Source organism: Moschus berezovskii, chromosome 18 (assembly GCF_049115385.1).
Source record: "Moschus berezovskii isolate FMDL1 chromosome 18, NW_MosBer_1.0, whole genome shotgun sequence".
NCBI lineage: Eukaryota > Metazoa > Chordata > Mammalia > Artiodactyla > Moschidae > Moschus > Moschus berezovskii.
Genome location: NC_142477.1, coordinates 28166467 through 28189546, shown reverse-complemented (window position 1 = coordinate 28189546; position 23080 = coordinate 28166467). Strand labels below are relative to the sequence as shown.

Here is a 23080-nt window from a genome sequence, read left to right as displayed (position 1 = left end):
GTGCTGTTGTTCAGTCGCTCAGTCCTGTCCGACTCTTTGAGACTCCATGGACTGCAACACATCAGGCTTCCCTGTCCATCACCCTCACAGAACTTGTTCAAACTCATGTCCATGCAGTTATCTCATTCTCTGTCATCCCCTTCTCCTCCTACTTTCAGTCTTTCCCAGAATCAGGGTCTTTTCCAATAAGTCAGTTCTTCGCATCAGGTGGCCAAAGTATTGCAGCTTCAGGTTTAGCATCAGTCCTTCCAATAAATATTCAGAATTGATTTCCTTTAGGATTGACTGGTTTGATCTCCTTGCTGTCCAAGGGACTCTCAAGAGTCTTCTCCAACACCACAGTTCAAAAGCATCAATTCTTTGGTGCTCAGCCTTCTTTATGGTCCAACTCACATCCATACATGACTATTGGAAAAACCATAGCTTTGACCATATGGAAATTTGTTGGCAAAGGACTTTGTTGAAAAGTACTGTCTCTGCTTTTTTTATATGCTGTATAGTTTTGTCATAGCTTTTCTTCCAAGGAGCAAGCATCTTTTAATTTCATTTCTACAGTCACCATCGGCAGTGATTTTGGAACCCAAGAAACTAAAGTCCATCCCTGTTTCCGTTGTTTCCCCATCTATTTGCCATGAAGTGATGGGACTGGATGCTATGATCTTCATTTTTTGAATGTTGAATTTTAAGCCAACTTTTTCACTTTCCTCTTTTACCTTCATCACAAGGCTCTTTAGTTCTTCTTTGCTTTCTGCCATAAGGTTCGTGTCATCTGCATATCTGAGGTTACTGATATTCCTCCTGGCAATTTTGATTTCAGCTTGTGCTTCATCCAGTCCAGCATTTCACATGATATAATTTGCCTATAAGTTAAATAAGCCAAGTGACAATATACGACCTCCACCTATTCCTTTCCCAATTTGAAACCAGTCTGTTGTTCCATGTCCAGTTCTAACTGTTGCTTCTTGATCTGCATACAGATTTCTCTGGAGGCAGGTAAGGTGGTCTGGTATTCTCATCTCTTTTAAGAATTTTCCACAGTTTGTTGTGATCCACACAGTCAAAGGCTTTTGCATAGTCAATGAAGGAGAAGTAGATGATTTTTCTGAAATTCTTTTGCTTTTTCAGTGATCCACAGATCTTGGCAATTTGACTTCTGGTTCCTCTGCATTTTCTAAATCCAGTTTGAACATCTGGAAGTTCTCAGTTCACATACTGTTGAGCCTAGCTTGGAGGATTTTGAGCATTATTTGCTAGTGTGTGAGATGAGTGTAATTGTGCAGTAGTATGAACATTCTTTGGCATTGCCTTTCTTTGGGATTGCAATGAAAACTATCTTTTTCCAGTCCTGTGGCCATTGCTGAGTTTTCCAAATTTCCTGACATATTGTGTGCAGCACTTACACAGCATCATCTTTCAGAATTTGAAATAGCGCAGCTGGAATTCCATCTTCTCCACTAGCTTTCTTTGTAGTGATGCTTCCTAAGGCCCACTTGACTTCACACTCCAAAATGTCTGGCTCTAAGTGAGCTTCACATCATTGTGGTTATCTGGGTCATGAAGATCTCATTTGTATAGTTCCTCTGTGTGTTCTTGCCACCTCTTCTTAGTATCTTCTGCTTCTTTTGGGTCCATACCATTTCTATCCTTTATTGTGTCCAACTGTGCATGAAATATTCCCATGGTATCTCTAATTTTCTTGAAGAGATCTCTAATATTTCCCATTCTATCGTTTTCCTCTATTTCTTTTCATTGATCACTTAGGAAGCCTTTCTTATATCTCCTTGTTATTCTACATTCATATGGATATATCTTTCCTTTTCTCCTTTACCTTTCACTTTTCTTTTCTCAGCTATTTGTAAGGTCTCATCAGAGAACCATTTTGCCTTTTTGCATTTCTTTTCCTCAGGGATGGTTTTGATCACTGCCTCCTGTACAATGTAATGAACCTCTGTCCATAGTTCTTCAGGCACTCTATCAGATCTAATCTCTTGAATCTCTTTGCCGTTACTACTTATAATTGTAAGGAATTTTATTTAGGTCATACCTGAATGGCCCAGTGGTTTTCTCTGCTTTCTTCAATTTAAGACTGAATTTGGCAATAAGGAGTTAATGATCTGAGCCACAATCACTTCCTGGTCTTTTTTATTTTTATTTTTTTGCTGACTGTATAGAGCTTCTCCATCTTTGGCTGCAAAGAATATAATCAGTCTGATTTTGGTATTGACCATCTGGTGATGTCTATATGTAGAGTTTTCTCGTGTTATTGGAAGAGGCTTTTTACTATGATCAGTGCCTTCTCTTGGCTAAACTCTGTTAGACTCTGCCTTGCTTCATTTTGTACTCCAAGGCCAAATTTACCTGTTACTCCAGGTATCTCTTGACTTTATATTTTTGGCATTCTAGTCCCCTGTGATGAAAAGGACATCTTTTTTTGTGTGTGTTAGTTTTAAAAGGTCATGTAGGTGCGTTGGCACATTAAGTGGGGGATTGGGATGGGAAGAACTGAAAGCCATGGAGGGAAAAAAAAAGCAAGGGACTGTATTGACTGACCATGTAATAGGTGTACTTGGTTAAACGGAAGCATCAGTGTGTGTGTGTTATTCCATCAGTCGTGTCTGACTCTTTGAGACCCCATGGAGTATAGCCCGCCAGGCTCCTGTGTTCATTGGATTCTTTAGGCAAGGATACTGGAGTGGGTAGTCATTTACTTCTCCAGAGGATATTTGCAACACAGGGATAGAAATTGGGTCTCCTGTACTGCAGGCAGATTGTTTACTATCTGAGCAACCTATTGAAATTCTATATTTTGAGTCTGGTTACTGGAGGAATGTATAGTCCCTAAACTGTGTTCGATTTTGTGCAACCCCATGGACTGTAGCCTGCCAGGCTCTTTTGTCCTTGGGATTTCCCAGGCAAGAATACTGGAGTGTGTGGCCATTTCCTCCTCTAGGGAATCTTCCCAACCCAGGGATTGAACGTGCATCTCCTGCATTGGGAAATCAACTCTAAATATTCATTGCAAGGACTGTTCCTGAAGTTTCAATCCTTTGGCCAACAGATGTGAAGAGCTGACCCATTAAGACAGACTTGGATGCTGGGAAAGATTGAAAGTAAAAGGAGAAGGGGACAGAAAGGATGAGTTCAACAGATAGCATCACTGACTCAATGGACATGAATTTGAGCAAACTACGGGAGATAGTGGAGAACAGAGTCTGGCATGGGGTTGCAAAGGGTTGGATGCCACTAGCAATTGAACAACAAAAAACTGGAATAATGATTGTTTGTAGCACATATAATGAAGGAATCATGTTTTGAAAAAGTTAATAAGTAGGTTTCTAGCAACGTAGAACATACCTGGGAAGAATTAACATTAAGCAAATTAACCTGGTTTGTTTTGCATAATTTCCTATTTCTATTTCATTTTGTGTGTGTTTATGAATTGCCAATATTTTTTGGAGTAGTTTTGTGTTTCCAAGAAAATTGAGAAGATATAGAGTCTTCCCATATACCCACTGCCTTCATATCTGCATATCCTATCTCATTATCAATATCCCTCTCCAAAATGCAATGTTTTTTTACTGAGGAGGGCCCTACTCTAAACTATCCTCAAAGTCCTTAGAGTTCATTCTTGGGTGCTGTGCATTCTGTGGATCTGAACGAATGTTTAAGGACAAATGTATAAGCTTTTTGAAGACTCTGTGGATACATCCTCTTTTCAGAGATTCTTTCCTTAGCCAAACTGAGTCTACCAATAAGCCCATCAGATTGTTCTTTACTTATAGTGTTTTTGTCTCTCACGTTTATTTTTAGTTCTTTCTTAGGATTTCCATGACTCTGCTTATATTGATCATCTGTTCTTACATGCTGTTTACTTTGTCTTTTAGAGTCCTTAGAATATTAATCAAAGTTACTTTAGATTCCTGGTTTGATAATCCCAGCACTCCTGCTATGTCTCATTTGGATGCTTGCTCTTATCTTTCCAATTTGCACTTTTTTGCCTTTTGGCATGCTTTGTAATTTTCTTGATAACAGAATATGATGCACTTGGAGATGGAGCTGCTGTAAATAATCCTTTAGTAATGCTAGTGGAGGTGATGGAATTCCAGCTGAGCTATTTCAAATCCTAAAATATGATGCTATTAAAATGCTGCTCTCAACATATCAGCACATTTGAAAACCACAACAATGGCCACAGGACTGGAAAAGGTCAGTTTTCATTCCAATCCCAAATAAAAGCAATGGTAAGGGAAGTTCCAACCACTGCACATTTGCACTCATTTCACACACTAGCAAAGTATTGCTCAAAGTCTTTCAAGCTGGGCTGTGACAGTATATGAACCATGAAATTACAGATGTTCAAGTTGGATTTAGAAAAGGCAGAGAAACAAGAGATCAAATTGCCAGCATCTGTTGGACCATTAAAAAGGCAAGGGGATTCCAGAAAAACATCTGCTTCATTGACTATGCTAAAGCCTTTGACTGTGTAGATCACAACAAACTCTGGAAAATTATTAAAACAGATGGAAATACCAGACCACCTTACTGCATCCTGTAAAACCTGTATGCAGGTCAAGAAGCAACAGTTAGAACTAGGCACGAAACAAATGACTGGTTCAAAGTTGGGAAAGGAGTAGGTCAAAGTTGTGTATTGTCACCCTGCTTATTTAATTTATATGCAGAGTATATCATGTAAAATGTCAGGTTGGAAGAATCACTAGCTGGAATCAAGATTGTGGAGAGAAACATCAAAACCTCAGATATGCAGATGACTCCATCCTTATGGCAGAAAGTGAGGAGGAACTAAAGAGCCTCTTGATGAAGGTAAAAGAGGAGAGTGAAACAGCTGACTTAAAACTCAACATTCAAAAAAAAAAACGACTATGGCATCCAGTCCCATCACTTCATTGCAAATAGAAGGGGAAAGAATGGAAACAGTGACAGACTTTAGTTTCTTGGGCTCCAAAATCACTGCAGATAGCGACTGCAGCCATGAAATTAAAAGATGCTTGCTCCTTGGAAGAAAAGATATGACAATCCTAGGCAGCATATTAAAAGGAAGAGACATTAGTTTGACGACAATGGTTCATATAGTCTAAGCTGTGGTTTTTCTACTAGTCATGTATGGATATGAGAGTTGGACCATAAACAAGGCAGAGAGCCAAAGAACTGATGCTTTCAAACTGTGGTGTTGGAGAAGACTCTTGAGACTCCCTTGGACTTCAAGCAGATCAAACCAGTCAATTTTTAGGAAATCAACCCTGAATATTCTTTGGAAGGACTGATGTTGAAGCTGAAACTCCAATACTTTGGCCACCTGATGCAAAGAACCAATTCACTGGAAAAGACCCTGATGCTGGGAAAGATGGAGGGCAGGAGGAGCAGGGGGCAACAGAAGGTGAGAGGGTTGGATGGCATCACTGACTGAATGGACATGAGTTTGAGCAAACTCTGGGGGATAGTAGAGAAGAGGGAAGCCTGGCGTGCTGCAGTCCATGGGGTCATGAATAGTTAGAGACGACTGAGCGACAATGTGATAGTAGATCTTCCCGACCCAGGGATTGAACCGGGATCTCCTGCTTTGCAGGCAGATTCTTTACCTGCTGAACTATCAGGGAAGCCTAGGGATGAGGCAGGAGAAACATTCTATAGTATGTGACTAGTTCTTAGTCTTTCACTGATTCTGTGCCTCTGGACTGAACTTCACAAATGTTTCTCAAGGTTTTCTCACTCCTTAGGTGGGCCACAATGTATTTCCTCTTTCCCTATATAAGGTGGTACTAGTGGTAGAGAACTTGTCTGCTAGTTCAAGAGACATAAGAGATGTGGGTTCGATCCCTAGGTTGTGAAGATCCCCTGGAGGAGGGACCTTCCAACCCACTCCAGTATTCTTGCCAGGAGAACCCCATGGACGGAGGAGCCTGGCAGGTTACAGTCCATAGGGTCGAAAAGTCATTACTGAAGTGACTTTGCACATGTGCATTACTCCAGCAGGTTAGGCTTTGGTTGACTAGTTTCCCCTGAGGGCTGGCCTTATTAAGAGCAGAATGATGTGATGTATGTAAAAATATTTCCTTTACCCTCTCCCTGGGGAAACACAAGGGGATTTTTCTCAGATATTTACTGTGGAAACTTGGTAGTGTTCTTGATAGTAAATCTCATCATGTTGAGGACTTTCCCCTTGGAGTTTTTAATTCTCTGAGTTATACTCACTGAACCTCCAGCAGTTTATCAATTACAGTTCAGGTTTGCCACTCCGTTACTGGTTCCAGCTGATTTCTGCTCTTGAGTCTCTGGTCAGTTAAGCTGCACTTCCTTCTATTCATTTATCTATCTTCAATCTTGGAGGCAGTAGTCCCTGAGTCCCCCTCCATTGTTATGAGTCCAAGAAGAGTTGTTAATTTTTTAAGTCTGTTCAGGTTATCTTTGTTTTTAGGATGGAGTGGTATTTTTCTAAGCTCCTTCCTTGCTTTTGAACTTAAAATGTCATTCTTTTTTAATTGCTTAGTAACATTCCATTGTATGCATATAACACAATTTGTTTATCCATTCACCTGTGACATTGACTTTCCTCTAGCCTTTCCCTATATTCTTGCATTGCTATAAACATGAACATTTTAGATGAATATCCTTTATTCCACTTGCATAAATGTCTAAATCTGCTTATCTTATTGGTACTGTAACAACTCACAAACTGAGTGACTTAAAATATTATAGATTTATCTATTAGATTTCTAGAGGTCAAAAGGGCTTCCCTGGTGGCTCAGTAAATCTGCAGATGCAGAAGACATGTGCTTGATCCCTGGATCGGGGAGATCCCCTGGAGAAGGAAATGGCAACCCACTCCATTATTCTTGCCTGGAGAATTCCTTGGATAGAGGGGCTTGGCGGCCTACAGTCCACAGGGTCACAAAAGAGTTGGACAAAACTGAGCAGCTGAACAACTGCAAGAGGTAAAAAGTCTAAAATCAAGATTTCTGCCTGGGTGGAGGGAGGGCGATGCTCCAGGGGAGTATCCATTGTTTTGCTTCTTTAGCTTCCAGGGTGGCCTGTAATCCTTAGCTACTGCACTCTTGGGACACTCTAACCTGCAGCATCTGTGATCATCTCTTTTACTGACTGATCCTCCTGCCTCCCTCTTATGAGGCCCCCTGTGATTACCTTGTATGTTCGTGTTCAGTTGCTCAGTCGTGTCCACAGTTGTGTCCAACTCTCGCAACCACATGGACTGTAGCCCGTCAGACTCCTCTGTCCATGGAATGTTTCCACACAAGAATAATGGAGCGGGTTGTCATTTCATACTGCAATGGATCTTCCTGACCTAGGGATTGAAACTGTGTCTCTTAAATCTCCTGAATTGGCAGGCAGATTCTTTAGCACTGAACCACCTGGGAAACCCCTGTGATCATCTTGAAAGAAAATGAAAGTGCTAGTTACTCAGTCATATCCAACTTTTTTGTGACCCCATGGACTGTAGCCCCCACAAGCTCCTCTGTCCATGGGATTTCCCAGGCAAGAATACTGGAGTGGGCGACCATTCCCTTCTCCAGGGAATCTTCCCAACCCAGGGACTGAACCCAGGTCTCCTGCATTGCAGGCAGGTTCTTTACTGTCTGAGCCACCACTGATTTTGTCTAAATGATTCAGGATGATCTCCTAAATCCCCAAGATTTTCAGGGAATCATATCTCTAAAGTTTCCTTACCCTGTAAAGTAGCATATATATATCTCCATATTTTATAATTCAGGATATAAACATCTTTGAGGGGTCATTTTTCAACATACTACACTGTGTTCCAAAGAGTTTATCTTATTTGACAATCCCATCAAAGGTGTAAAAGAGTTCTCATTCCTCCACATCCTCACTGACATATGCTAGTCATCAGTCATTTTAGTTTAAATTTCTCAAATGATGAATGATGTTGAATATCTTTTCATATATTTTTTGCCCTCTGTCTTCTTAGGTGAAGTGTCAATTCAAATCTTCTTCCAATTTTTATTGGGTTTTGTGTTTTTTGATGGTTGATTTTGAGAATTCTTTATATATCTGGATACGTCTATAATCAGATATGATGTTCAATCTGTTATCATATACTCATGCCAGACTGGGATGTGTCTGTGTGTCCTCTTAACAATGTCCAAACTCATCAAGTTGTATACAATGAATATTTCAGCTCTTTGTATTTCAATCTCACCTCAAAAAAGTGGTTAAAAACAAAAATATGATAAAGTGAAAGAACAAAAAAAATGAAAATTCTTTGGTTATATTTGACAAAAGGTGAACAAGACTTATATACTGAAATCTACAAAACATGACAGAGATATATACAGTGTTCATAACTCGGGAGAGTCAATGTTGTTATGATATTACTTTTTCTCAAATTTATCTAAAGATTAAATGAAATCCCCATTAATATCCCCACATATTTTTATATATAAAATGCAAGGTAACTATAAAATTTGATGGAAAATGCAAGAAGTTCTGTAATAACCAAAAAAAAGAAAATTAAAAGACCAAAGTTGGAGGACTAAGATTATTTGATTTCCAGACTTACAGATTATCAAGAGAGTGATCAAGAGAGTGTTCTATGGGTATAAAGATGAACAAACAAGCAAATATATATGATTCCAAAAATATATAAACACACATAGATATACAACTGATTTTTGACAGTTACAAAGACAATTCAGTGGAGAAAGGATGCACTTTTCAGCAAATGGTAGTAGAAAAATTGGATATTCATAAGCAAAACATCAAACTGAAAATCATATCTTGAGCCATATACAAAGCTTGATGCAAATTGGACCATACATGCTAAGAACTTAAACTATAAAACTTCTAAAAGAAAATACAAGAGAAAATGTTTTTGACCTTAAAGTCATGCAGAGATTGTTAGACATGAGACCAAAGCCCCAATATATTAATGAAAGAAATTCATATATCTAATTAGTCATGGTTAAAATATATTTTTATTTAATCTTGTCATTGCTTGAGATGGTTTTATCAAATATGTTTATGGAAATATATTTAAATATATTTTAATTTCTTAAATCAGTATTAAAATGCATTTAACTATAGACTCTTCAGAAAATATATTATGAAATAATAGAAACTAAAATAATAAAGAAAAATTATATATATATATATAGCTCCAATTCTTTGCTGCTAAGTCACTTCAGTCATGTCCGACTCTGTGTGACCCCATAGACGGAAGCCCACCAGGCTCCCCCGTCCCTGGGATTCTCCAGGCAAGAACACTGGAGTGGGTTGCCATTTCCTTCTCCAATGTGTGAAAGTGAAAAGTGAAAGTCAAGTCGCTCAGTCGTGTCCGACCCTTAGCGACCCCACGGACTGCAGCCTACCAGGCTCCTCCATCCATGGGATTTTCTAAGCAACAGTACTAACAACTTTTAAAAATGCAATGTCCTCATCCTCCTTCTTAAAAATATTGATAATTAAGCTTCTAAACTTATAGGTAAAATTATATTGTATTTAAAATAATCAATATAGCAAGTGCTAGCAAATAGTTTTAAATTGAAAAAAAAGAGTTGAAATGAGAATCTTGCTTCAATAAGTTTTAAAACTTTCATAGAAGATAAAAGAAACCCTCAATTATTCAAACTCTTCTCTAGCTCTTAGGAACAGTATAAATTTCTAGAGAATACTGTCTAGCGTGTTCTGATGCATTTAAAAAGTCAAATATCATTTTGGTAAATGTTGCTATTACTTAGAATCCAATCAATCTGAGTTTCTGTAAAATCAGTACTTTGTGATGTAAAACCATTTTATGCATCAGATAATTTCTTTACTCTCAAGTATAGCATTACATGACAGATTTTAATACAGGTGATATCTGTCATGTTGAATGCTTCATGTGCTGTAGAGAGTTCCACAGTCATTTAATACATTCTGGGGAAATACCGCTTCATCATTAATCTTACTTCTGAAGCATATTTGCATTAACCTTTAAATCATCTGAATAATAAAACAAACACACAAATAAGTAAACATATTGCTTAGAAATCTTTGTGAACGAAACCATACATGTAAATGCTGAAGCACTTAAGAATACATTGTCGTATTAAGCAAATGAAGCTCAATCCTCTTGGTCCTCCAACCACTTTTTGTAACATTTTTGGTCCCCCAAGCACTTTTCGTTGTATTTTATCTTATCCTGAAATAAAATGCATACCTAACTGAAAATAAAAAGAAAATAGAAAATTTTAAATAAAAATAGCCTAGGAATAATATAAACAAAGAATAAAAGTAATTATGATTTGAAAATATTATTTTCATACCTAAATATTTGGGCTTAACTTTATAGAGGAGTTAATGATGCTCAGATGTTTGAATCAGTTTATAATTCATGCATTCATGCAATCAGATTGTTTAATGAACATTTTCCATGTGCAAGATTCTGTTCTAGCTACTGTGAGAACAATAGCAAAGAAAAGAGCAAAATTCCTTTTTTTCATGGGATGATGACAGGCAGAATATGTGCACAATAAATAATAAATAAAACACATATATATTGAGATCTAGAAAATATTAAGGGAGGTTTCAAGAAAGATCCAAAGGAAGCAGGGGATCTACCTATGTGGATAACTACATGGAAAAACATTCCAGGTGGAAAGAAAAAGTAAAGAGGTCCTGGTTGAAAAGAGGGTTATATAGGGTATGTTGCAGGCTGAAGCAAGAGGGACACTTAGACTGGAAAAGAATCAGTGTTGAGTAGTGACCTGAGGGATTGAAGTATAGCATGAGGTCAGAGAGGTGACCAGAAGTTATGAAACGGAATACACAATTGTAGGTCTTTGTGAGATGCTGGGTTTTATTCAAAATGAGGTGTGAAGCCATCAGAGTGTTTTGTGCAGAGAAGTGACGATGATTTGATTTACATTGTAGTGTGATTACCTGAAGGACTTCCTGGGTAGCTCAAATGGTAAAACAAACAGTAAAGAATCTGCCTGAAACGTAGGAGACGGGTTCGATCCCTGGGTCAGGAAGATCCCCTGGAGAAGGGAATGGTAGTCCACTCCATTATTTGTGCCTGGAGAATAACATGGACAGAGGAGCCTGGCAGGCTACCGTCCATTGGTTCGCAAACAGTCAGACATGACTGAATAAGTAACACACACAGGATTTACCAGAGATACACTGCTAAGAAAAATAATTGCAGGTGGAGAGCAGTGAGAAGGCTGGGCCATCATGGAATTCTAGATCAGCATAGATACATTGTGCAAATGTATCAAAGCTGGAACTTCAGCATGATTAAATCCTTATACACAATAGTGTAAATTATGTCACATGTTGATTTACTGTAGTAGTGATTTTTATTTTCTGCTCTAGGAAGCTCTATTTGTTTCACAGATCTACCTGAGAGGAGAGAAGAAAAGTCTTTAGCTGGACACTCAGATTTTTTTTTTTTTTTTGGCTTTACTTTTATCTTTGAGGTGAATGAAATTTGAAGAAACTGTGCTGCTGTTTTTAAAAAATATTTAAATATCATTGCATTGCATGATAAGTGCCTATTTCCTATAGTTATTTAAATCACTATTTTGCTTTCAAAAATTTTAATTTATGTTAAATTACTCTGGGAAAGTTGACACGTGAAATTAACTACATCTTCACTTTATACAGAGGCTATAATTCCTAAAAACTAGTAAAGTGCCAAAAAGAAAAAAAAAAAAAAAAGAAAGAAGGCTTAATATGTCTTTTCTTTGGAATTTGTTTGAAATTATTTGCAATCATCTTTCCTTAAATTATAGACATCTTACTAGACAAGCCAGGTCTCCAAAACTAGCAATTACTTTATGTAAGAGAGAGAAGGTAAATATTTTGGTTGATATCATTAATTAATCTTTGTCACATTAAATTTAAAAGGACAGGTAACATTCATAATGCTGTCAACTGACTTTTTTTATTTGTTTGTTTGTTTGAAGCTTTTGGAAACATGTCCAAAACATTGATGAAATGTTGGAAACCAGTTGAAATACAGTAAAATTCAACCGAATAAAGTAAGACTGCTTTTTCTTCATCCACGTTGGAAATTGTCAAGAAGTGAACTATGACAATATATCAATTTTTGCTACTATTTCTGCTCTGGGTATGCCTGCCACATTTCTGTTCTCCAGAGATAATGTTCAGAAGGACTCCTGTGCCCCAGAAAAGAATTTTAGGTGCACGCGTACCAAGGAGTGATGGCAAAATACTTCATCGTCAAAAGCGTGGTTGGATGTGGAATCAATTTTTCTTACTGGAAGAATATACAGGATCTGATTACCAATATGTTGGCAAGGTAAGTCTGTATTGAAATTGCAAATATTTACATTCTTTTATATATATATATAATGTCTCATAAAAAATACTTGAAGTTTATAAAAATTACCTTTCTTATAAATTTTATTCCTTAAATATTCCTAAAGTAATATTTGATTATTTAATACAAATTATAACTTAAAAACTATGTAATGAATATGGAATGATAAATATAGGAGTTCATTTACTAGAATTAATTCTGCCTCCTACCTCATGAATTAGAGGTAACAAAATTGCAATTTCAGAATTTGTATTTAAAAATCAATGATTGCAAGAAAACTGTACATCAATCTAGTCACTGAAATTGACAATGCATGAATATTATGCACATAGTCTCATTGCTATTGACTTTAGTGAGGAAGAAAAGATGTATTTAAAAGTTCTTTTATATTTTGCAGAATGAGAAAGAAAATGTCATTAGAAACATGCCCTAAGCCCAAAAATATGCCTACTTATAAGAAAAGGTATTCCAGATATTAGTGTTACTTATTTTTCTAAAGTTCTACCATGGGTACATTTATGTAAGGGAGAAACAAATGGTAAGACAAGCAGGTAATCAGGATTTGAACATCTGAGGAGATTTCATGCTGTTCAGTTATAAAAGTTTGAGAAGAAAATGATCTGTGGTTAGGAATGGAAGGATAAATGTGACAAAAGTAACAATCAATGCTTTTATACACTGGGCTGTATTAATTTCAGTTTTCTTTCTTGGCACTATCTGAATCTAATCAAAATTAGGTAATTTCTTAAAGAAAGAATTCTTTTAATGGTGTTATTATTTTGGGCAGTTTATGAAGCTATGTTAAAGGGAAAAAAAATGTTAAACACACTTACAAAAAGCAAACAGATATAATCACATGTTCTTATAGCTCAAGCTAAGACTATTAAATTATGATAGCTCCATGATTGTGTTAGGAGTTATTGCATCAACCTAAACTGCGTTAATGCGTCTGCCTCCAATGCGGGAGACCCGGGTTCGATCCCTGGGTCGGGAAGATCCCCTGAAGAAGAAACAGTAACCCACTCCAGTATTCTTGCCTGGAGAATCCCATGGACGGAGAAGCCTGGTAGGCTACAGTCCACGGGGTCGCAAAGAGTCGGACACGGCTGAGCGAACGAACGGAACAGAACGGAAACTTCAGTAGAGTCATTCACATTATTAAAATCATGCTTGAAGTTTTTGTCTTCTAAGAAAAAGAATTTGAGAAAATATATGTTCATTGATTTTTGAAACACTTTGGTATGTTTTTTCATGTTCTAGTTATTTCAGCCCTTTTTAAATCTCAGGCAATATAAGAATGATGGCATTAAAGGTTAAATGTCATATTGACTGGAAGGAGAAAAAAAGATATGGCAACCTAAGCAATTTTACCAGAAACTAAGCAGTAGTGGACTTATCATAGGTGTCATCTGATCAAATGCCTGAGATCAGAAGGTGAAGGCAAATTTTATGGTTACTGCAATAGGCAACTTTCAGTTTATGAAACCAACCACATGAAAATATAATAACTGAAATTTGATCCATAGAAAGTATAAATGGTTTCATTTGGTTCTTCCTAGACATAGCAGTTATTTGCATAGGTTTTCCTTCATCGAGTTCTTAATGAATAATAAATGTTGCTAAATTGATTATCATTGCATTATGTGCTGTTATGATAGTCAAGCTACTTTATGTGCTTTCATTTGTTCTCTCTCCAAAGAATATCAATAACTTGGAATCAAGAACTTCATATCTCCTTTTCTAACTCTTAGAGTAGATTTTAATATTTAGTTGATTGGATTAACCTGAGTTGTATTGAACTGAATTCTCAGAGTGATCTGGTACCACTTAGCTCTTTGGTGGGGAACATTAATGTAGAATTTACATTACTATGGGGTATTAAACCGGTAAATACTTAAAAGACATATGCATTTTGATAAACAACTCAAATGCTGCTTCCACATTCTGCTCTATAAAAGCAAGTCAGAAAACTCTTTAACAAGTAGAGTCATAAGCAACTTAAGGAATGTGCTCACCAATTTCTTCTATGTGTCCTGAGCTACCAGATCAATGGAAATAAATATATTTGATGCTGTAACTCTGACTTTACTTCTGATATTCAGAGCATCTGTTATTTAGCTTATATTTCAAGTCCATTTTGTATTTCTATCATTTATTCAATATGTAGTGACCTATGAGTGTATATGCTTAGTCTCAGTTGTGTCTGACTCCTGCAACCCCATAGACTGTAGCCTGCCAGGCTCCTCCATCCATGGGCTTTTCCAGGGAAGAATACTGGAGTGCATGTCCATTTCCTTCTCCAGGGGATCTTCACGATCCAGAAATTGAACTCAGGTCTCTTGCATTTTAGGTGGATTCTTTAATGACTGAGCTTCTAGGGAAGCCCAACCTGTGAGATATCTATCTTTAAATTTCCCTTGTCTATAGTATATATGTGTATTATATATACTTGTCTATATATATATTTCAGTTCAGTTCAGTTTCTCAGTCATGTCTGACTCCTTATGACCTCATGAACCGCATACCACACCTCCCTGTCCATCACAAACTCCCGGAGTCCACCCAAACCCATGTCCATCGAGTCGATGATGCCATCCAACCTTCTCATCCTCTGTCTTCCCCTACTCATCCTGCCCTCAATCTTTCCCATCATCAGGGTCTTTTCCAATGAGTCAGCTCTTCAGATCAGTTGGCCAAAGTATTGGAGTTTCAGCCTCAACATCAGTCCTTCCAATGAACACCCAGGACTGATCTCCTTTAGGATGGACTGGTTGGATTTCCTTGAAGTCCAAGGGACTCTCAAGAGTCTTCTCCAACGCCACAGTTCAAAAGCATCAACTCTTCAGTGCTCAGCTTTCTTTATAGTCCAACTCTCACATCCATACGTGACCATTGGAAAAGCCATAGCCTTGACTAGACTATATATATTATATATATACGTATTATCATTGAATGTTTATATTTCATTAATTACTTATATAAAGATCTTATTTTAGAGGTAAACATAGAAATGTGTACATGCAAAAAACATAGTATACAATGTGAAAGTGAAGTTGCTCAGTTGTGTCTGACTCTTTGCTACCCCATGGACTGTAGCCTACCAGGCTCCTCTCTCCATGGGACTCTCCAGGCAAAAATACTGGAGTGGGTTGCCATTTCCTTCTCCAGGGGATCTTCCCGACCCAGGGATCAAACCTGGGTCTCCTGCATTGCAGGCAGATGCTTTAGCACCTGAGCCACCAGGGAAGTAATATGCAATATAGAATATTTTATAAATGTGTGTTTTAATGAATATAATATGCAGATGATACCACCCTTATGGCAGAAAGTGAAGAGGAACTAAAAAGCCTCTTGATGAAAGTGAAAGAGGAGAGTGAAAAAGTTGGCTTAAAATTCAACATTCAGAAAACTAAGATCATGGGATCTGGTCCCATCACTTCATGGGAAATAGATGGGGAAACAGTGGAAACAGTGTCAGACTTTATCTTTTTGGGCTCCAAAATCATTGCAGATGCTGATTGCAGCCATGAAATTAAAAGATGCTTACTCCTTGGAAGGAAAGTTATGACCAACCTAGATAGTATATTAAAAAGCAGAGACATTACTTTGCCAACAAAGGTCCATCTAGTCAAGGCTATGGTTTTTCCAGTGGTCATGTATGGATGTGAGAGTTGGACTGTGAAGAAAGCTGATCGCCGAAGAATTGATGCTTTTGAACTGTGCTGTTGGAGAAGACTCTTGAGTATCCCTTGGACTGCAAGGAGATCCAACCAGTCCATTCTAAAGGAGATCAACCCTGGGTGTTCTTTGGAAGGACTGATGTTGAAGCTGAAACTCCAGTACTTTGGCCACCTCATGTAAAGAGTTGACTCACTGGAAAAGACTCTGATGCTGGGAGGTATTGGGGCAGGAGGAGAAGGGGCCGACAGAGAATGAGATGGCTGGATGGCATCACTGACTCGATGGACATGAGTTTGAGTGAACTCCGGGAGTTGGTGATGGACAGGGAGGCCTGGCGTGCTGTGATTCATGGGGTCACAAAGAGTGGGACACGACTGAGCGACTGAATGGAACTGAACTGAAGATATATTCTCTTCATGAGGTATAATTTTTTTTTGAAATTTCCTAGATATTCTTTCCAACATTACTTATAATAAATGTATTATATATTCATCCTTTCAGAAATTCTGGTTCTAGTTTTTACTTTGTTTAAAGTAAATATGTGATATTGATGCTAAGTGATTCAATTTATAGTTTAGAGGTAGACGTTATAATTGTCCCAATTACTAGACACATGGGGAAGACAATGACACTCCATTGTTGTGGGAAACATAGTGGGAGCTCTGAGTAGAGCCAATGAAGAGACTTACAATGGAGAATTGAGGACAAAACTGAAAAGCACATGCATAAAGAGGGGGAATGTTTAAATACCAAGCAGCCAATGTGAGAAAATGAGAAAGTGAAAGTCACTCAGTCATGTCTGACGCTTTGTGACCCCATGGACTATATAGTCCCTGAAATTCTCCAGTCAAAATACTGGAGTGGGTAGCCTTTCCCTTCTCCAGGGGGTCAAACCTAGGTCTCCTGAATTGCAGGCAAATTCTTTACCAGCTGAGTCACAAGGGAAACCTGTAAAACAGCCAATAGATCCTGTAAAAAATGGATGGTATAGAATTTCTTAGCTCAAAACCCATCACTGCTTACAGAATTAAAGCAAGGGAAAGAACCCCTTAGTCCTCATTGGGTTAAAGAAAAAGAAAGCTTAGGAAAAACATGTAACTGCCAGTCTAAACACTCATATATATCCTTGCTACTGCCATATTTTTTCTCTCTCAGTTAACTTCTCCTGTCCTTCATGTTCTCATCTATTGTATGATCGTATCAGTGGTTTTGCATTGTATATAAATATATATTTATATACTTGCCACTGAACCACCAGGGTAGCCTGTAATGTACATTATATTATACATATATGCATATTATATTAATGTACAACATTATAGGCTACCCTGGTGCCTCAGTGGTAAAGAATCTGCCTGCTAATGCAGGAGATGCAGGTTCAATCCCTGGGTCTGGAAGATCCCCTGGAGAAGGAAATGGCAACCTTCTCTAGTGTTCTTGCCTGGGAAATACTATGTACAGAGGAGCCTGGTGGGCTATAGTCCATGGGATCACAAAAGAGTTTGATAGAACTTAGCAACTAAACAACAACAAATGTACATTATATTTTTAATTTTATATGGTTACATTATAAATGTGAAGTGTATAAGCATTTAAAAGCCCATTTATTAAGAAAAAATAAAAAGAATAAGAAGAAATAAAGAAAAAGAAGAAGAAAGCCAGTGGCGGAATTGCCACTGCCATGGCTTTTGTTAAGAAACTATCTAAACCCATGATGAACTCAAAGCATTTCTTTGTTCACCTCTCGATGAGCAAAACAATATTTTCCTCTAAATAATTTAATCAAATGTATTCTAAACCATAATAACATTTCACATAAGTTTTTTTTTTCTTTTTCAGTGAAATAATCAAAATATTGACCTTTAAGATGGGATAGTGTCTGCTAACCTTTCTTTACCTTCCAAAACAAGGGGTTTGAAACTTGAACTTCAAGTATCTAGTTTGCTCTATGCTGCTTTCATATCTCAACTTATTATGAACATTTTTAAATTCCCCAATTTAAGATCTGAGAAACATTGTGTTTATCAACTATTTTTATTAGTTTAATTTTTTTTTTGCTTATAGCTTATCACAGATTTCCATTGCCTGTTTCAGTTGCCCTAAATAATTTCAAATCTCTAGGCTTCCAAATACTCAAATAAATAATGACATTAAGCTAGATATGCTTGAATTTACTTTGAAGTGTAATAAACACACAGTTCTAAGTGAATTGCTAATTCTATTTACTGTCCAAATTTTGCACTTTATATAATAATTATTCTGAAGTTGAGAAAAACATGTTAATAATGGATTTTTAATCAAATGCAGAGAATGAGAAAGATCCCCAAACACCAAAAACTTAATAACATAACTGAGCAACAATAAATCTGATTCTGAGTCAGCATAGTATCAATAAAATAATTCACTCTAGGAAGTAAAAACATAATAATTTTAATAATTAGGGCATCTAACTTCTTGATTTAATGTAAAAATATACCATCTGGACACATGAAAGAGATTCTTGGGGCCTCCAAGTGATTCATACCTGATAGTCTCATTGATGTCATCATTCTCTAAATGTAAAATACATTTGACACATAGATTCTTTTTTTCCCAGTGATAGATTTTTTTATTATCATTATTGAAGTATAGTTGATTTACAATGTTGTGTTAGATTCAGGTGTATAGCAAAGTGAATATATATATATACACACACATATATATTCTTTTTCATATTCTTTTCCCTTATAGGTTATTATAAAATATTGGTGTATCTCCTATATCTCCTGCATTGGCAGGATAACAAAAAGTTATGGGACTCTTTCTGTCTTAGACACTGCACAGACCCCAAAAGCCTGAAACACAGCAATATTTGGCACTTACTATTTTGTCTGAGGCTTTTGGGATTTGTGCTCTGTCTGTCTAGTCAAGGTTTTTCCAGTGGTCATGAATGGATGTGAGAGTTGGACTGTGAAGAAAGCTGAGCGCCGAAGAATTGATGCTTTTGAACCGTGGTGCTGGAGAAGACTCTTGAGAGTCCCTTCGACTGCAAGGAGATCCAACCAGTCCATTCTAAAGGAGATCAATCCTGGGTGTTCATTGGAAGGACTGATGCTAAAGCTGAAACTCCAATACTTTGGCCATCTCATGCGACAAGTTGACTCACTTGAAAAGACTCTGATCCTGGGAAGGATTGGGGGAGGGAAGAGAAGGGGATGACAGAGAATGAGATGGCTGGATGGTATCACCGACTCGATGGACATGAGTTTGAGTGAACTCTGGGAGTTGGTGATGGACAGGGAGGCCTGGCGTGCTGTGATTCATGGGGTCAGAAAGAGTGGGACACTACTGAGTGACTAAACTGAACTGAACTGAACTGAGATTAAAAAGAGTCTCATAACTTTTTCTTATCTTGAGTTAATTTGAGATTTGCATTACACAAATCTATGCTACTAAATGTCGAGCCTGGCGAGGCAAGTTATTTTTATTTGTCTATTTCTTTGGAAAGGGCTTTTAATGTGCAGCAGTTTATAATTATCATTGGAAAGTTCTAGAAGAAAGATCTTCCAAGAACTGAAAAAAAAAAAAGTGTTATTCATAAGAGAATCACCCGACTTTAAACATTCACAAAGTCAGAAAGTACTAACTGCTCTCAGCAAATTAGACTGCATGTGTTTTGTCCTTAATAATATGGGTACAATCAAATCATACCTAGTTGCAACCAGGGAAGGACTAGTTGGAACTAAGGTAGAAAAACTGTCCTGACCTCCCCACTGCAATCTTCCTATGGAGGAAGAAGTTCTCAGGTGAACTTGTGGAAGAACTTTATATCAGAGTTTAGAGAGTTAGAAGCACTCACTTTGACATTTTAAAAACTGTGATGTTGAGGCCAAAAGTTCCCAGGTGATTTTTTCTTTTTTTTAAATACAAACATGATGAAGAGAACCTACATAAAACACACACACAGACATTTAGCTGTTCTATACATATAGGCTTGCTTTAGTGCTAAAATGGGAGAAGGAATGGTCTTGTGATAGAGTTATTTTCTGTCTGAACCCTAGTAATGAAAACCATAAAAGGATTGAGCACAAAACAAGTTAATACAGTGAGTGATTTTAGCTGGAAAATATCCTGGAAGAAAACAAATCAGGATGACTTGATAGACATCAACAGAAAATCCTTTAGATTAAAATAAATGATTAATGAAAACCTTCCTGATGAGACATTTGGACTTTTGAGGTGAATATAGACAACCCTAGGTTAGGAAGATCCCCTGGAGAAGGAAATGGCAACCCACTCCAGTATTCTTGCCTGGAGAATCCCATGGAGGGAGGAGCCTGGTAGGCTACAGTCCACCGGGTTGCAAAGAGTCAGACTCTACTGAGTGACTTCACTTTCACTTTCCCATAGACGTTATTTCCCTAATATAGGTAAAGGGAATTTGCTCAGTCATGTCGGACTCTTTGCAACCCCCTTGGGCTGCAACATACCAGGCTCCTCTGTCCATGGAATTTTCCAGGAAAGAGTACTGGAGTGGGTTGCCATTTCCTTCTCCAGGGGATCTTCCCAACCCAGGGATCAAACCCGGGTCTCCTGCATTGCAGGCAGACGCTTTATCATTTGAGCCACCAGGGAGGTTAATACAGGCAAAGACCACAATAAAAAAAAGATGAACCTGAATTAGAATTTATAAAAACTCTACTAATCCTCAAGCATTTTAAAATAGAAACATGTCCTGCAAAACCCTGATACAGTTTTCCAGGCAGACCACCTTTGGTTTTTCATTTTCAGAATGTATCCAATGTCTATATCTCTCAATATTTCAGCTAGACGTTACATTGGAAAATTATGCTCACATCCTCAAAGCTCACTATAACATTTTAACAAAGTAGTTAAATTCAGAAAGATCTTAAGCTATGTTCCAGATATACGTGGTAGAAGTTCAAAACCACCTATAGGAGGTTTTAAGATGAAAGAGGCTATAAAATAGAAAGTGAAAGTGAAGTCGCTCAGTCGTGTCCGACTCTTTGCGACCCCATGGACCATAACCTACCAGGCTCCTCTGTCCATGGGATTTTCCAGGCAAGAGTACTGGAGTGGGTTGCCATTTCCTTTTCCAGGGGATCTTCCCGACCCAGCAATTGAACCCAGGTCTCCCACACTGCAGGCAGATGCTTTACGGTCTGAGCCACCAGGGAAGCCCATAAAATAGAATGTGCACCTAAAATTTTGTAAACTTTTTTGGAAAGCCATACTAATTCATGTTAACTCATAAGTGATCAGGTTACACTGATTTAAGCATTTTATGTATTAACGTTATAGCATGTTATTCTTACATAGAGATTTTACTATGTTTTATTTACGTTCTTAAGAAATTGGTTTTGAAATTGGGTTTAATGTGTAAACATTCTATTTTTTTCCATTTAAATTAATGGGAAATAGACTTCTTGTTAGCATTTTCCAATAAAATATCCAATGCCAAATGTTAATTAAAAAAAGATGAATGGAATTAAGTATGGGATACTCGTATATAAAAAACAACTTCAGTCATTCTTTTACTTAAAGGTTCTTGCTGGTAGTAGTGACAGTATATAATTACTAAACTCTTCCATGAACTTACTTACATAACATGATATATCACTGTATAACCCTCACAAAACAACAGTACATCCATACCACCTAAATAATTTACCACGCCTGCTGCCCTTACTGTACTCTGGTGATTTGTGGGAAGTCTATCTTTCCACTCATCTTTATACCGTTGATTTAGTAACCCAGAGAAGCTATGTTTCCATCTTTTCTTTCCCACCAGCCTTATTTTTATATACTCTTCTCTTGGACTTACCATTTTATAATTCCCTCCACACAGAAGCTCTGTTGTCTTTGTTCTGTTTCTTCAGTCTTGTCACCCAGCATCTTTTAAAATCTACATCTCTATGCTGTGTCCCCTGAATTTATTTTATTGGATTATGTTTTACATAATAGATAATTATGGATTTATTTTCTAAAAATATTATTTCTGTGCTTTTAGACCAATTAATTCACAAAGATTAGTAACAGTTGGAAGTAGATAGAAATAGTTTGATAATAATAATAGATGGATAATAATTGTTTAAAAATGACACAATTTTTCTGTGCCAAATAAACTTTTTAAAACATTAGCTATTATTTTAAAATATTAAAGTTAAGAAAAATTTAGATCTACAATTTAACCCATCATTTTTCAAATACAGAACTTTAAGAAATACAATAATCTTTTAATGAAGATTATGTGAAAATTGAATCAGATTTTTGGCTAAAGTTTGAGAGAAATCTCTGTAAATGAAAAATGTATTGAAATCTCACTTAAATTTGTTCTGTAGAAAGTCTCTTAGTATAATTAGTCAGTAAGAGGTGAGTGTATAATGGCCATGAAGCATAGGAAATTTTTATTGTGGCATTATGAATTTCTACCAAAGCCCTCTCATTTTCTTTCTTGGAGATAATATACAATTATATAGTCAATTAAATTTTTGTCCCCTTTGTACTAAACAATAATGTTCTTTTCAGTGAAGAAAATGAAAAAAGGGGATGCCTGTTAATATGCTTGCTCATCAATGTCTCATATTTGGAATATGTTCAAATATTCAAATTCTCAGTTGCTTCTTATAAAAACCTGAATAGAAAAGGACAGTGCACTTCAGTAAATTTTCTGAAGTGAATTCTTAAATATTTACAGAATATAGTTATGTCTGACACTTTGCAACCCCATGGACTGTACATTCCATGGAATTCTCCAGGCCAGAATTCTGGAGTGGGTAGCCTTTCCCTTTTCCAGGGGATTTTCCCAACCAAGGGATTGGACCCAGGTCTCCCGCATTGCAGTTGGATTCTTTACCAGCTGAGCCACAAAGGAAGTCCAATATAGTTAAACTTCTACTTTCATTTTATCAAAGAATATGATTTAATCTTAATTTTACTATCATTATTAAAATTGTTGGTGGTGGTATTACTGTGTTGCAAACTGAGTAACTGCATTTCATGGGCTTCTGGTCATTGTAAATAAAAGTTAAAGAAAAGCATATTAGTTTGCAGGTAGATAAACTAAGTTTAGAAAAGGGAACA

At 37.0% G+C, this 23080-nt stretch overlaps 1 protein-coding gene across 1 annotated transcript in view; it reads left to right on the top strand.

Annotated features, from left to right (window-relative positions):
• Positions 1 to 23080, top strand: part of LOC129553347 (cadherin-10) — a 187453-nt gene that overhangs the window by 60476 nt on the left and 103897 nt on the right. Inside the window, exon 2 of the mRNA XM_055422237.2 lies at positions 11940 to 12295. Coding sequence (XP_055278212.1) covers positions 12065 to 12295 — 231 coding nt within the window. The 5' untranslated portion in view covers positions 11940 to 12064. The remainder of the gene's footprint in view (positions 1 to 11939; positions 12296 to 23080) is intronic.